This window comes from Lepidochelys kempii, chromosome 6, assembly GCF_965140285.1.
Source record: "Lepidochelys kempii isolate rLepKem1 chromosome 6, rLepKem1.hap1, whole genome shotgun sequence".
Taxonomy (NCBI): domain Eukaryota; kingdom Metazoa; phylum Chordata; order Testudines; family Cheloniidae; genus Lepidochelys; species Lepidochelys kempii.
This window is the reverse complement of record NC_136385.1, coordinates 90,421,532-90,436,340: the sequence shown is the minus strand read 5'-3', so window position 1 is coordinate 90,436,340 and position 14,809 is coordinate 90,421,532. Positions and strand designations below refer to the sequence as shown.

Genomic DNA, 14,809 nt, shown 5'->3' with positions numbered 1-14,809 from the left:
TGTGATTTCAGATCAGCCATTTTTTAAACCACAGGTGAGCCATTCAAGATCGGATTCACTTTTAGGCAGAAAAAGTTTATCCTCTTATCTTTGCTAATTAAATCCCTGTCAAACTAACTGCATATTACAGAAATCAAATGTCTAAAGAGGGTAATTCTGTTGTCTAATAATACCACACCAGCTTCAATCATTATTGCATGCAATACAATCTTTTCTGCACAAAAAGTACTGTAAATTCAGTGTTAAATAATAAACAGAGTAAGGGAGAAAGAGGTTTCAGGCAAGGCTGAAATGAGATGAAGAGTGACGCCGCGAGGCAGACAGATGTAGGGAGGCAGAAAACAGGAGTTGCAAAGGAGAAGACTCTTGTTGAGAGTAATGATACTACGTAGAAACTCAGAGATGACACTTTCTTCACCCTAGCCTCCCACTGCACTGCCGTAGATCAACCCATTATGCAACAGTGACGATGAATAAACAGCATGTTCCAGCAGTAATCTTTCTATTCTGTAGATACTAAGTTCCTCCATGAACCCTCTCCCCCGACAAAGTTTATGGCATAGTTAGTACAGTCTAAATAGGAGGGTGAAGATATATGCATAATCACATTGGCCCAGAGATGTTGAGGCCACCAAGGTCTCCTTTGGGCAGGCAGAGGGGGTGAGAGTGACGGCACGAGTTAATGCCTCCAGCATATTGCCCTTCTCAACTCTACTCACTACAGATTCACAATTACCTCTAATTCTACCCAAAACACATGGTCTTAAAAGAGGAATGGGAAGGGAGGGGGAAAAGGGAAGGGTGGGTCAAGGAGAGGGACATCTCAGTTTCCATCAGAGGCCAGACCAAATCTTTTCAAATTTCTTTGAGGTCCCTCTTCTTGGGGACGTTACCTGCTCTTTAGCTGCCGGGTTAGCCAACTTGCTGTGCTAAGCTTCCATCCCCAGAGGCCACCTGCTCTCCCATCTAAGCAATACAAATCATTTGGCTACAAGCCCTGCTCTAGAGAACCAAGCTCTCCATGCACTGAAGTGTTCCCAAGATGATAGGATACATCCCAAAAACAGTACTGGAAAGTAATTTTTAAGAGGTATCCATTCATATGAATCCTCTTGTCTACTCTTAACCAAAAGGACAGTACCCTGAGACAGCCCCAAAACATGTGAGCCAGTGTGGCTCTGGGAGACTCGGACCTCCAGAAGCTGTCTGTTTTGGCAAAGGCCTGTGCGTTATAACTTATGCAGGGGCTGGGGTGAACGAAATATAATCTTCTGCTGAATTAGCCTTCATTGTAGATCAATTGTAGAGTTGGGGTTTTTTTTCGCAGGGCACTTCCCCACAAACTAGGGCTCAAGGACGTACACAAATCTTTGTTTCAGGCCTGGTGGAGGCAATCTAAATTAGGGAGCGTCTTTTGGGCCAGGAAGTCGTAACAGGCTGTAGCTGGTCGGGTGAAACTATGGAACTCTCTCCACTAGAATATGGATTCTCTGGGGCTCCCAGTACAATAGGCCAAATACGTCATTCAATAAATGCTTAAACTGCAGGTAGCGCCATGCAGCTGAACCAGGTAGGTTGTATTGTTGTTGAAGTGCTTGGAATGGCAGAGACTAATCCTTTGAGATCAACTGAGACACCCAAATTTCCCCTTATCCATCCCTTCTCTCCCCATTAAGAGTTTATTGTCACTTTTCAACAAGGGGTTGCTCCAAAGTACAGCATAAATATGTGAGAAGAGATGGAATTTAAATTTTCTAGCTAAACTTGCCCAGGTTTGCCTGGTAGCTAATATTGTAGGGGATATTTTATGATCGAAACAGTGATAGGCTGAACCCAGTACTCCTGCCAACAGGGGTGGATGTACCAACTCTCATTCCAGCAGCGGTTGGGGAGGGGTCTGCTCTGTTGTGTTCTGGAACCACAGGGCTAAGTACTTTGTATTTTTAAATTTTTGCTGTTCTTGGCACGGTGCAAGTTACAGCACAGTACTTTATGGGCTTCAGGCAGGCAAAGGCAGATGCAAGACTACACAACTAATTTTCTAAGCAAATGGATGAATTACTATGAATCTTCCAATTCACTGTTCTCTCCTTATTTTATCTGGGTCTGCACATGGATGGGAGACAACACAGACACCATGGCCAGTGGATCTCCATGAATACCCAAAGTAAACAGAAAGACCTCCATGGAAGTCTGCGCACGGCATAGACTATGGTGACTCAAAGTGACACTCTGAATCTGTAGACCCTAATGCAGTGCTAGAGGGCACTCTGCAGCACACAGTGATAGGAATGACTCTAGTGGGGGACACTCTTCCTTCTGGTTGAGTATTTATCCCAATGTCCCAACACAGTGTTAGGACTGCTATGGAGGGGCCACCTTTCAGTAAAGACAAAATCAATAGTTGCTGGCTCAATCTTTAACGCTTGACACATTAAGAATGGGCGTCCTTCTCTTCAATAAACTAGCACTGAGGTATTGACAGCAAATGTACTAATGCTGGGCTCTTACCACTCTCCCTGCTCCCCAACACGTGATCCTGCCCCATAACACTAGCTTCTTCCCCTCTACAAGAATAAATCCTCTCCTGTAGCTCCCAGTACAGCAATTAAGTAGTCCCATTTCCACAAGGAAGTAGCTTTTTTCAGGAGACAGGATGCTTTTCAGGACAGACTCCAAGACTACAGCTTTGTCCAGATAAATGTACTACCCTCCTTGGCAGCTTCCTGCAGAGAGGAAAAGGAGTGGGGGCTGGCAGCAAGTAGTTTTCACTAAAAGGGACAACTAGAGGAATAGACTCTTTGGAGGGAATACGAGATTCAGTGCAGGCAGGTAAGAGTCCCCTCTGTCCATCCCCTACCCTATCATCCCTGAAACTGACAGCACCCCCAAGTGAAACCCTGGAAGTCACAGCATCCCCATTTTACACACACCTGGAAATGTGTCCAACCCCTAAAGATTTGAGAACCTAAGACCCTTGTTGCAAGTGTTAACGGTGATGTCCCAGCATCACTGCAAGTTAGGTAACATTCTGCTTCCCCAAATGTCCTTGTACTTTAAAGATATAGGACTCTTCACTTTGTCCTTCCCTGTTGTGTAGTAATGGACTAGGGGTATTAGATAGTAGTGGCATTTCCTAAGACCACTTGTGTCCAGTTTGATCAATGATCCAACTAGGCCAGTTATCACGTCTCCAACAAGAGGCTTCAGAGAAACATGTAAGATACATTAACAAAGTTATAAGGAAGAATTTTGCTCCTAATTCAAGGCAGCAGTTGCTTGTGCAGTTTTTTAAAGACCCTAGGAACACCTACAGAATTTCCCCATTAACCATACCAACAATCTTTTGAGTCTTGGCAAGTCTTGTCTTCAATAATAGCATATGGTAGTGAGTTCCACAAGTTAATTAGGCGTGTAGAAAGTCAAGAATGGCTACACTTCAGCAGTAGGAGAAGGTATTGTTTGGATTCCTAATATGGGGAGAAATCAGCAACTTGGAACCCAAGTACATTCTTAGTGCAACTTGTTTTATTTACACACACACGTATCAGTCATGGAAGAGAGATGGTCAAATGGGATCCAGGCAAACCCCTCCTTTCATGAATCTCCACTCAAAACCCAGTGCCTGGCTCCCAGGGAACAAACCTGCATTGAAAACTGTACTCTAGTTACATTAACAAATAGAAACTCACATGCTGCTTGTCACAGTTTTCCCAAACAATCTGAATCAGAAACCACCACCAGAGCATTCCTTCTGAGACTGAAACTTTGCTGGCAAATTAAGAAAAAACTTTTTAAGACTTTGTGCAACAGCATTAACTGGTGATTCCTGCCACACCATTTAGTAATGTTTATTACCGGCCTTGCCAGGTAATTCATAGAAGCACTGGGTTGGACCTCAAAGATCATTTGAAAAAAAATAGGAAGGAAGGTAAATACTACATGAAGCTTCTCAACTTACTACCACAGAATATTTTGGATCTGTAAAGGTCTTTAGCAGTATTGTTGACTGTACTATAAAACATAAGCCCTAGGATGGAAGAATGAAAGTGTACATGAGGGAAGAAGACCCTTCAATCCTAGACCACCACTAGATAAAGTACAAGTTATGTTGGGTTTGTTTGTTTTTTTAAAGATCAGTCCCATCCTTGGATTTTATAAGCCAGTTGAGCAAAAAGATGTAACTCACCTCTTCCAAACTGTTCAGAGCACAGTACTAATTTCTTTTAATTATTTGTATTACATTAGCACTTAGAACAGAGGTGGGCAACCTTCAGCCTCTGAGCTCCATCCAGCCCTCCAGCCCTATCCAACCCTTCAGATCATTTTATTTAGCTTGCCCTTAGATGGGACTCTCAGTTCCAGAAAAAAATAAAGAATGATCCGGCTGGCTGAGGGGTGTAGTCTCTGAGTAAAGCTGCTGCTGCCTCATACAGTTCCACTTCACTCCATTTCCCCATCAACACAAGCTGTGGCTCCTCCCCCACAGCACCCAATTCCAGTTACTGCCTCCACATCGGCTGATTTTTTGGGAGCTGAGAGCCAATTAGGTTCTAGCCAAGCAGTGAGCAGGGGCAAGACATACCTCAACCAATGGGCAGGAAGTTACCAGAGCTGGGTGGCATGGGAAAGAGCTGGAGCCTGTGTCAAGGGGGAATGGGAGTCGGAGCCCAATGGCCAGGTCACACTGCCACTCATCAGCCTACCCACCTCATTCAAGGAAGGGATTTCACCCTATGCAACCCAGTTTTGATTACTGCCTTCCCATTGGCTCCCAGCTCCCACAGCCAAACTGATTGGCCCCTGGCCATGGGCAGTTCAGGGTGCATCTCTGCTAATAGACGGGCAGTAACTACTCCCAACTGGCATGACAGAAGGGCAGCCAAGCCAAACCTCAGTGGCATTGCAACCTGGCTCATGGGTTCTTGCTCCTACTCCTGAGCTCTGCCACAGGGGAGCAGAGCAGAGGCAAAGACTGAATGGCAAAGAAAACACATTAAGATGTTTTTATTGTTGATGTTTTCATTTTATTAATTCCCTAGTCTTCTGCATACTAAAAAAAGGTTTGTGAAGGATTATGTTTAAACTGTTTCCCTCCACCCCCATTTAAAGGCTGCGCTGTAAGGGGCTTTTATAAACACTTTGTTTTTTAAACAGTTAATTGTATGTGAACATGCTGTATTATAATAAAAAAAATCTGACTAATGCAATTGTAAACTATGCTTACACGGTGTGGCACTCTGTCCCCCTCTTGTGGTGATTAGGCCCAATAGGGATTGAGGACTCGGTTGCAGCCTTGGCTAAGATATATGGGTCTTTGAACGGAGGTAGTGGAAGCTGATAAATTAAGCTCCAGATCGTCCAGGTTTGATCCACACTACCTACAACCCACATAGGGGCATTGGCCTAACCATATGTAGCTCCTAAAAAACATACAGCCCACTAAAGGTTTTCAGTGGCCCATCTCTGAGCTAGAGGCAGAAAAGGCTCCATGGTACTCAGAGTCATTCAGACACACAGAACACTTTCTCTCCAGATAAACAGCTTTTGCAAGTATTTCAAATTCATGGGGTGGCTGTATTTAACAAACTTTAATCACCACCATTTGTTCAATCCAGTTTAAGGATTTAATGGAAAATAATTCAAGGAGAGTATTGTGCCCTTTGTTAAAAGCTTCACTTTAAGTTAACACACGCACGGCACACCATAGTTTGAGCCCTGGCTTTATACCTAGAACTCTGGTGATTTAAAAACAAAAAACAAAAAAAAAAACAAAAAAAAAAAACACCCACAATGCAGAAAATTCACATTTCAGTCATGTTGGAAACTGTTAGTCTAGAAACTTTGATGTTATCCATACTGTGCGCAGTTTGCAAGCTTCAAACCACCATTCACGGTGAAACAATTTTCAATTATGCCTCAAATCATTTTTCAATAAATTGCAAGTCTGTAGCACAAATAATACCTAACATCAATGCTGGTAAAGGAGAAGGCCCTGGTCGTACATCCAGAAGACGTACCCGTGAAGTGAATTGTGCTGCCACCCCTTGCTCCCAAAAATTGTCCAATGAAGTTAAACTACAGCTGTGATCACATGGGGATACAGTTGATCCCAATAGGAGATTCTAGTTGAATGTTTGTGGTTCTTAATCTGGAAGTTCTTACATATGTAAAAAATCATGATTTTTTGAAGACAGGAACATTTCTCTCACCTTCCCCAGTTCTTTCAGCCAATGGAATTTGCCCAAGTGTTTAAAAAAAAAAAAATCACGCATGGGAAGAGAGTACTTATGAGTATGAATATGATGTAACTGGAATATACTTTATGCAAAAGGTCTCTTGTAAGGTATCATAGCAAAGGTTATAACCTACTGAATATATTCCTCCTATTTGTATGCATGTATCATTCTTGTATCTGAAGCTAGAAATATGAAGTATAACTCTGCATAATTACAATAGGACCTCAAAGTGTGGGCCATTAATGGTGGTTTAGAATCTTGATGGCTCCCACTGACTAGGACAATTGGCTGTAAATGGCTCTGTTTACTTACAAACCTTTCTGTGTACAAGTGGGCCAGCCAAGGAAGTATGGAGGCTGGCCCACAAAGGGGTCTCACAGGACATGTGATCATGTCACCGGATACTGGAATCCATCTTAAATCTGGTACTTTTCCATTTAGAAGGAGGGGTGGGGACCCAAAGGAAAAAGATTCCCACCTTGTGCCAAAGCTATAAAAGGTGGTGGAACAGAACAAAGGGGGCTGCCAGTCATGAGAAAGTCCCTGCTTTACACCTAAGACGTTTGCTGGAACTAACAAGTACTGTACCGGGGGAAAGGATTGGGCCCACACTAGGAAGGAGTCTAGTCTGTGAAAGAAGCTTATTGGAACATCTATGAGGGTGAGATTTTACCTGTAAACAGTTTCTTAATGTATTAGGCTTAGACTTGCGTGTTTTTGCTTTATTTTGCTTGGTGATTTACTTTGTTCTGTCAATTACTACATAAAACCACTTAAATCCTACTTTTTATACTTAATAAAATCACTTTTGTTTATTAATGAACCCAGACTAAGTAATTAATACCTGGGGGAGCAATCAGCTGTGCATCTCTCTCTATCAGTGTTATAGAGGGCAGACAATTTATGAGTTTACTCTGTATAAGCTTTATACAGAGTAAAACAGATTTATTTGGGGTTTGGATCCCATTGGGAACTCTGTGTCTTGGTGCTGGAGATAGGTGACCTGGTGAGCAGTTTTTGGTTAAAGTCTGCAGCTTTGGGGGGCATGGACCAGACCTGGTTCTGTGTTGCAGCAGGCTAGTGTGTCTGGCTCAACAAGGCAGGGTTCTGGAGTCCAAAGCTGGCAGGGAAAACAGGCTCTGTGGTAAACTCAGCACATCAGGTGACAGTCCCAAGGGGGTCTCTGTGACTGAACCCGTCACAATCATAACATTTTGTTCAGAGTTACAAACATTTCAGTTACGAACAACCTCCATTCCCGAGGTTTTTGTAACTCTGAGGTTCTACTGTATCTCGTCTATGACTGGTTGCCCCTGCAGGTGTAAAGTATAAGGGCGGACAAGCAGTCTCCCTTCTCGTTATTTTGCAGCAGAGGCAGCTGTGGAAGAGTGTGCAGGCACACAACATGGTAATACATTTACCACAGGAATAAGCTTTAATGCAACATCAGGATGGAAGCTGAAATCCACAAAGGCTGAGAAATTTTAAACTTGAGATTCCTGCAACATTAACTCACATGTGCCTATAACAGACAAGTACTCCTCTTACCAGAGAAGGGTTTCTTAATGCACTGCTGCTGCTTTTCAATAAGTTTGCAACTCCTAAAAATATATACACTTTTCTAGGTATAGAGAACTGCAGATCTGGACAGAGCAAGTTAAATGCTTGAAATGAGGAAATTCACAATGAAGCCATTAGTGAACGTGTATAGTACTTACATTCATCCAGCCCTAGCTGATAAGCCAGGTTCTGCAGGCCTCGAACCTTCTCCATTAGGTTTGCTGTGGTAAGGCTCCCCAGCTCTAAAAAAACAGAATAAATGTGATTTTTAACATTGTCTGTTGCCCTCTAGTGGCAACTAAGCCATATTAGCTATTTAGCAAAGAGCATTCAGGTCATATTGTTGATATGCTGTCTCCAAGGGGAAGAGAAAGCACATGTTCAGTAGTCCTCCTCACATCTGGGTAACAGTGAAATAGTGCAGGCCCATAGATTCCTTATTTGGAATTCCCAGCATGGGTGGCTAAATCTGAATGGATTACTAAACTATAGACAGAGGGAAGAGATTTACTCCTGTAACCAACCCTTCTTCTAGTGCACACTTCTTCCCTACCGTTTACTTTAAAGTGCACTTTGTATACTCTAAATTTGACTATCCCATGCACTGAGGCAACACTTCCGCTGAGGTGGTGTTTCTATAACCTGATGTGTCTCACTGTCAAAATTCTCATATTTCTTGGATTTTTCCCCTCATTTTATCCCACTACTCCTTGTTACACTACACTTTAAGTTCTCCAAGGAGGATGTAAACACCAGGAAAATATTTGTAGACATTCTGCTCTCTTCTCATCTTAGACACACACCTCAACTGTACCACCACTTATTAATTATGAATACTTTCACTCTTTGGTCAAATTAACTTCACTGAATCCCTGACTATTCTGTTGCTCTTCTCTGAGCTCCCTACAGCGTTAATACCTCTCTGGCATACGGAGCTGAACACAGTAACTCAGATGTGACTGAACCAGAGCCATACAGGGAAGAATTATTCACCTTTTTGCTTTGCTATTGTTTTGCCATCATGTCGTTTATTTTGGGAGTAAACAAGTTTGAAGCTCAAGAAGGAAAACGACACAAATTAACAAAAACGTTTAACTCAACAACCCACGTTTTCAGTAGGAATCAAAGGCCTGTAGATTTTGTACTTTTGGAGACAGTAGTAAAATCATAGCTGTTCCATAGCACAGCCAGCATTGTACTTAAAGGCGAGATTAGATCTGTTACATATTGATACAATTATTTTCTGCAAATCATCTACTTTTAGATAAAATTAATTGAGCTCTCACAAGTCAGTCTGTTAGTTTACGGATTAAAAATTACCCCTCTGACATCTCCAATTCCTTCAGAAAAACAAAACAAAAACGAAACATTAGGTCAGAGGTTTGAAAAAATAAAACAAATTAGTGACTGACTTGTACATTGTAAACTTTAAGATACAGGCTGTATTTTAAATTTATTAGTGTGAAAACTTTCAATTAACTTATTCATAACCATTATTTGCTTTGTGATATCCATCATATAACAGTCATCAAATGATTGTTCCAGAATTTAGGATTTAATTTAAGAGAGATTTCTAGTACTATGGTTGTGAAGACAACATTGAAAACATGACTCAAGGCTAATATATTTGGTGGGTGCGTCTTCACTAGGAAAAAGGTATGGATAGTTCTCTGAAAACATCCACTCAATGTACAGTAGCAGTCAAAAAAGCTAACAATATTAGGAACCATTAGGAGAGGGATAGATAATAAGACAGAAAATATAATGCCTCTATATAAATCCACAGTACCCCCACACTTTGAATTCGACCTGCAGTTCTGGTTGCCCCATCTCAAAAAAGATACATTAGAATTGGAAAAGATAGAGAGAAGGACAACAAAAAATGATTACGAATATGGAACAGCTTCTGAGCTGTAGCTCACGAAAGCTCATGCTCAAATAAATTGGTTAGTCTCTAAGGTGCCACAAGTACTCCTTTTCTTTTTATTAAAAAGACTGGGACTTTTCAGCTTAGAAGAGAGATGACTAAAGTGAGATATGATAGAGGTCTATAAAATCATGAATGGTGTGGAGAAAGTAAATAAGGAAGTGCTATTTCCTTGTTCACATAACAAGAACCAGAAGTCACCACGTGAAATTAATAGGCAGCAGGTTTAAAACAAACAAAAAGAGGTACTTCTTCACACAATGCACAGTCAACATGTAGAACTCTTTGCCAGGGGATATACTGAAGGCCCAAACTATAATTGGGTTCAAAAAAGAATTATGTAAGTTCATGTAGAATACGTCCATCAGTGGTTATTAGCCAAGATGGTCAGGGATGCAATGCCATAGTCTGGGTGTCCCTAGCCTCTGACTGCCAGAAGCTGGGAGTGGAGGACAGGGGATGGATCACTTGAAAATTGCGTGTTCTGTTTATTCTCTCTGAAGCACCTGGCAGAGGCAACTGCCAGAAGACAGGATACTGGACTAGATGGACTATTGGTCTGACCCAGCATGGCCATTCTGATATGCTGAAGGCACATTAACAACTCCTTTTTTCCCTAGTGAAGATACACCCTCCTGCCGATTGTCTGAAACAGTAGTTCTGACAGGTGTGAACAGTCATTGAGGGCATTTAACTTTGAAATTTAAGTTGATCATTTGAATGGTCACATCAATTAAATTGCTGTTGATCATTTTAGCAGAATCAGAATGCAGCATTCTCTCTGCAGAGGCTGGCAGATGGTGACTAGGAAGATACCTAGCTCATTCTGCACTCAGCTACTCTTGCCCTCAAATGTAAAAGAAACCCCAAAGAGCTAAGAAAGTTCTGCCAGCCTTGTACTAAAGAGCCAACACGCAGGGGCAAGAATCCTACATAGTAGGTACCTTTACAAAACTCACATTTTGAGTAGAAGTGGCAACACCTACAAGGACAAATTGTGTTAGAAATATCCAAGGAACTAAGATCAAACAGTTTGTGACTGCTCTTTAGCCTAATTCTGTTAGAAGCTGTGAAAGAGAACCCAAGTTGAGCACAGCTGAATTGAGCCATTTTCAAAAACAGCTCCTTTTGCACTGTAGTTTGTGTCGGAGTACGGTCAAATGTTTCTTCAGCCTGAAGAAGAGATCTCCAAGGTCTAAAATTGGAAACAGTGCAGTAGAGCTGTGTTCAAAGAGCTATTTCTACAGTAGATGCGCTCACAGGGAGCTCTACTGAACACTTCAGAAGCCGATGATGTTTTCTAGATCTGTCCATCCACAAATAGCTCCCAAATAAAGAAACTCAGCCACTGTGTCTGAGAAAAATTCATTTGAGCTGAAGCCCTTCAACAGCCCCACTTTCATTAGCCTGTTAGCATTAGTAGGATTTCTAGCCGGGAGGGGGGTGGGTGGGGAGAAACACAGTTGAACTTCTCCAGAAATCAAGATTTCTTGTCACTCTGTGAATAACCGGCACAGAAAGAGATATTGGTTTGTGCTTTTTATTTTTTTTTTTTAAAGTGGGGTAAGAATGTATTTTGTCCTGTGGGTGTTTTACATTAAAAATTAATCTCATCATCACAATAGTTCATAGCCTTCCAGTTACACAATCACAGATAACAAGAAAATAAAACCTGACAAGAGAAACAAATTATTCTCACTTTAATTAAAACATCTGGGAAGAAAACTCTGAAGGATTTAACAATTAAGAGCTGAGAGGGCTATCAACATAGATTTAGGTCAAAGACAACCAGAAAAGAAAAATAAAGGTGACATTCCTTGATATTGCTAAGAAAAAACAGAAATTTCTAACACCCCTTTTAAACTGCATAAGCAGCACAATAGGCACTACCTTAGGTTCTTTCCCTTTGAGGTCTCAAGTTTCCACCTACCTAGACTTTACATTGCTTGCTATCTGATACCTCATACTTACCCTTTAACATATCAATATCATCATTTTCTAGTTCAGCCATCCATTTGGGAGGGGAATTGGTGATAGGCTGTCAGAAGACAAAGAAAATGCATGCTCAATCAAGTATTTTTGTGCATTGCTGTAAGATGTGTACAGCTACCATCTCCAGCATCTGAAGCAATAATGACACCCAGACAATAATATTAAGTGGACTAAGGCTTAAACTCCAGCCACTCTGTAAAGAGCTATCCTCGTCAGATGCTGTGTTTCTGTATCTGAGTCCTGTTTTTCCAGTATTTTTTTCCACTGCTGCTGAAGCAATGTCCCCTTGTCTCCCAAAGGGCAATACAGACTGTAATACTTCTGATAATCACCAAGTGTAGGTCTAAAGCCTTCACTTCCAAGTTTCATATACAGTATGAGGCAGAAGATACATTTATTGTAAATTCTAAAACTCCCAAAGAGGAAAAAAGTTACCCAAGCAAGAAAATACAGATTGTGACAAGTAACATGTGCACACAGGAGAGGGTTATCTAGGACAGTGGTTTTCAACCTTTTTTTCTGCCGACCCAGTTGAAGAAAATTGTTGATGCCCACGATCCAACAGAGCTGGGGATGAGGGGTTTGGGGTGCAGGAAGGGGCTCCGGGTTGGGGGGGAGGGGCGCTTAGGGCTGGGGCACGGGCTTACCTCGGGCAGCTCCCAGTCAGCGACACAGCAGGGGTGCGAAGGCAGGCTTGCTGCCTGTCCTGGCACCGTGGACCACACTGTGCCCAGGAAGCTGCCAGCAGCAGATCCAGCTCCTAGGCGGAGGCGCACAAGCAGCTCCGTGCAGCTCTCACCTGCAGGCACAGTCCCCCGCATTGGCCAGGAATTGGCCAATGGGAGTTCAGAGACAGTGCTTGGGGCAGGGGCAGCATGCGGAGCCCTGTGCACTCTCCCCTCCCCCGCCACCTAGGAGCCGAACCTGCTGCTGGCCACTTATAGGTTGTAGCGCAGTGTCAGAACTGGTAGGGAGTAGCCTGCCTTAGCTGGGCAGCACTGCCAAAGGGACTTTTAACAGCCGGGTCAGCAGTGCTGACCAGAGTCGCCGGAACCCTGTGCTTTACATTCCATGACCCAGTACAGGGCTGTGACCCACAGTTTGAAAACCACTGATCTTGGAGAGGTCTTAATAGAAACACAGTGACATTAGCAAACTAGATTTAAGAAACCTCATGAACAAAGTCTGTATAGGGTACTGCATGAGGAAAACAGGAATTTCCAAAAGATAGCAAGGTTGGGGAAAGTGTGTGTGTCGGGGGAGGGTGGAAATGTAAACAGGTCTCAATTAGAGGAGATCACTTACACTTTTGAAGGAAGCAGCAAATTCAGCAACACCTGGTACTGGATAGGAGAAAGAAAGATAATTATTCATGACCCAAATGTCATTGCTTTCCTGTTTCCAAAGAAGCCACAACTAATCATCTAAGAATACATCTACCCTGCAGCTGTGAAGCATAATTACCACCTTGGGTAGGCATAAACACTTGCACTAGCATGCTAAAAATTAGTGTGGCCACAGAGGTCACAGGCAACTTGCCTGAATACAATCCTGTCTGAGGTCCTAAGCAGATGGTGTGACAGCTAGCCTGAGTTGCCATGGCCATGCTGATATATGTTTGTACACTACATGGAACAGAGATACTGTACATGTGCCAACCAAACTAGGAATTACACTTCCCAGCTGCAGTGTAGTTAGGTAAAATCCCCAGGCACAGCCTGCCCTAAGAAATGCCATCTCACTACATTAAATGTGAAATGTTAGTCACTTTAATTCATGCAAAAAACTGCAGCAAGTACAACAGTAGTTACAAAAATTCAGAATACTCCTCCGGAGAAAATAAGATTTTTCCCTGCTGATTTGCCATGGGAGTGTCAAGAGCAAGCAGATGGAGTTTATTGACCAGTAGTTTACACAGAGATCCTGAAAGTGTTCCTATCAGCCCTCACTAGGTAGATATCAGCCACCTCACCAGGGAATGCAGATCATTGTAGTTTAAATTCATTGGTGAAGAGAACAAAACCTGAGAAGTATCCCCATTAGAAAGCTACCAGGAGGACATCCTGGATCTACTGGGGCTCAAGCTGGATACCATCTCCATTAAACCGGCATTACGTTTACATGGCCAGATGAAGCCTAGTGAGTGCCACTCCCTGCACAACCAGACCATAACTCCGTGACGCGCACAGGCCGCCTCCCAGGTGGCGGACTGCAGTACGCTGACAGTCCAGGGGCCTTTCCTCTTCTCACTGGGACACTAGAGGCTTTCTCCTGCTCCCACATGAGGGATCCACCCACATCACCAAGCCCTGGGGGAGAATCAGGCACGTCTTACGCTGCTCCGGCCACAAGTCTGGGGATGCTCGATCCAGCTTCTCAAAGCTCAGCAGGGAGGCTTCCAGGTCGGTCCCTGGAAGGAGACAGTCAGTCAGACACGGCGCACACCGCTCCCGCCTCGTAGCCGGGAAAGTCACACGTAGCCTCGGCGACGCCCCGGCCCTACTGCCCCCGGGCCATGGCGTGAGGGTGCCCTGGCAAGGCTCGACCGTGGCGCCCCGCGCAGGACGCTACGGGCACCTAGCCGGAAACTGCCCCGAGGGCAGGGCTGCCAGTTCCCGTGTCAGGCTCCATTGCCCGGGGCTGCCCCGCGGCGAGATGGGGGCGCCCGGCAGGGCAGGTCCCCGGGACACCCACGGTTCCGAACCGCCAGCGAGGAGAGGCTGCAGCGAGAGATAAAGCTCAAGATGCGGCTCAGGAACCGGGCGGGCTGAGCCGGTGCCCGGGAGACGCCGCGGTGAGCTCTGCGCGTAGGGCTGGCGGGATGCGTTCGGCGGAGCCGGCTCCGGCCCCGATGCTTCAAGTTCTTACCTTCCGTGGGAGCCGCCATCTTGCCCAAGTCACGTGACGGGCAACTGCCGCTCGCGGGAACCCCTACACGTGACTCCCTCTAAAGCCGCCCAGACACGCGTCGCCAGCTTCCCTCTCCCTAGGAGGCGTGTCTTGACCCGAATTTCCACCCAGGGCATTTCGGTTCTCGTAACCAATCCTCGCCCCGGGACGGTGGGCCGTTCCTGTGGGGGCGGGGCCAAAC

At 44.0% G+C, this 14,809-nt stretch overlaps 1 protein-coding gene across 2 annotated transcripts in view; it reads right to left on the bottom strand.

The window, feature by feature from the left end:
* The window catches only part of LIN52 (lin-52 DREAM MuvB core complex component), a 60,945-nt gene extending 46,260 nt beyond the window's left edge, over nt 1–14,685 (bottom strand). For both annotated transcript variants that reach the window (XR_012159493.1, XM_073349146.1), the window contains exons 1-5: nt 14,587–14,685; nt 14,054–14,128; nt 13,024–13,061; nt 11,698–11,764; nt 7,958–8,041 (exon numbers count right to left, since the gene is read on the bottom strand). Coding sequence is in view for 1 of the 2 variants with exons in the window: in XM_073349146.1 (XP_073205247.1) it covers nt 7,958–8,041; nt 11,698–11,764; nt 13,024–13,061; nt 14,054–14,128; nt 14,587–14,605 (283 nt within the window). In the remaining variant the exon portion in view is untranslated. The remainder of the gene's footprint in view (nt 1–7,957; nt 8,042–11,697; nt 11,765–13,023; nt 13,062–14,053; nt 14,129–14,586) is intronic.
* Between the last annotated feature and the right edge of the window lie 124 nt (nt 14,686–14,809).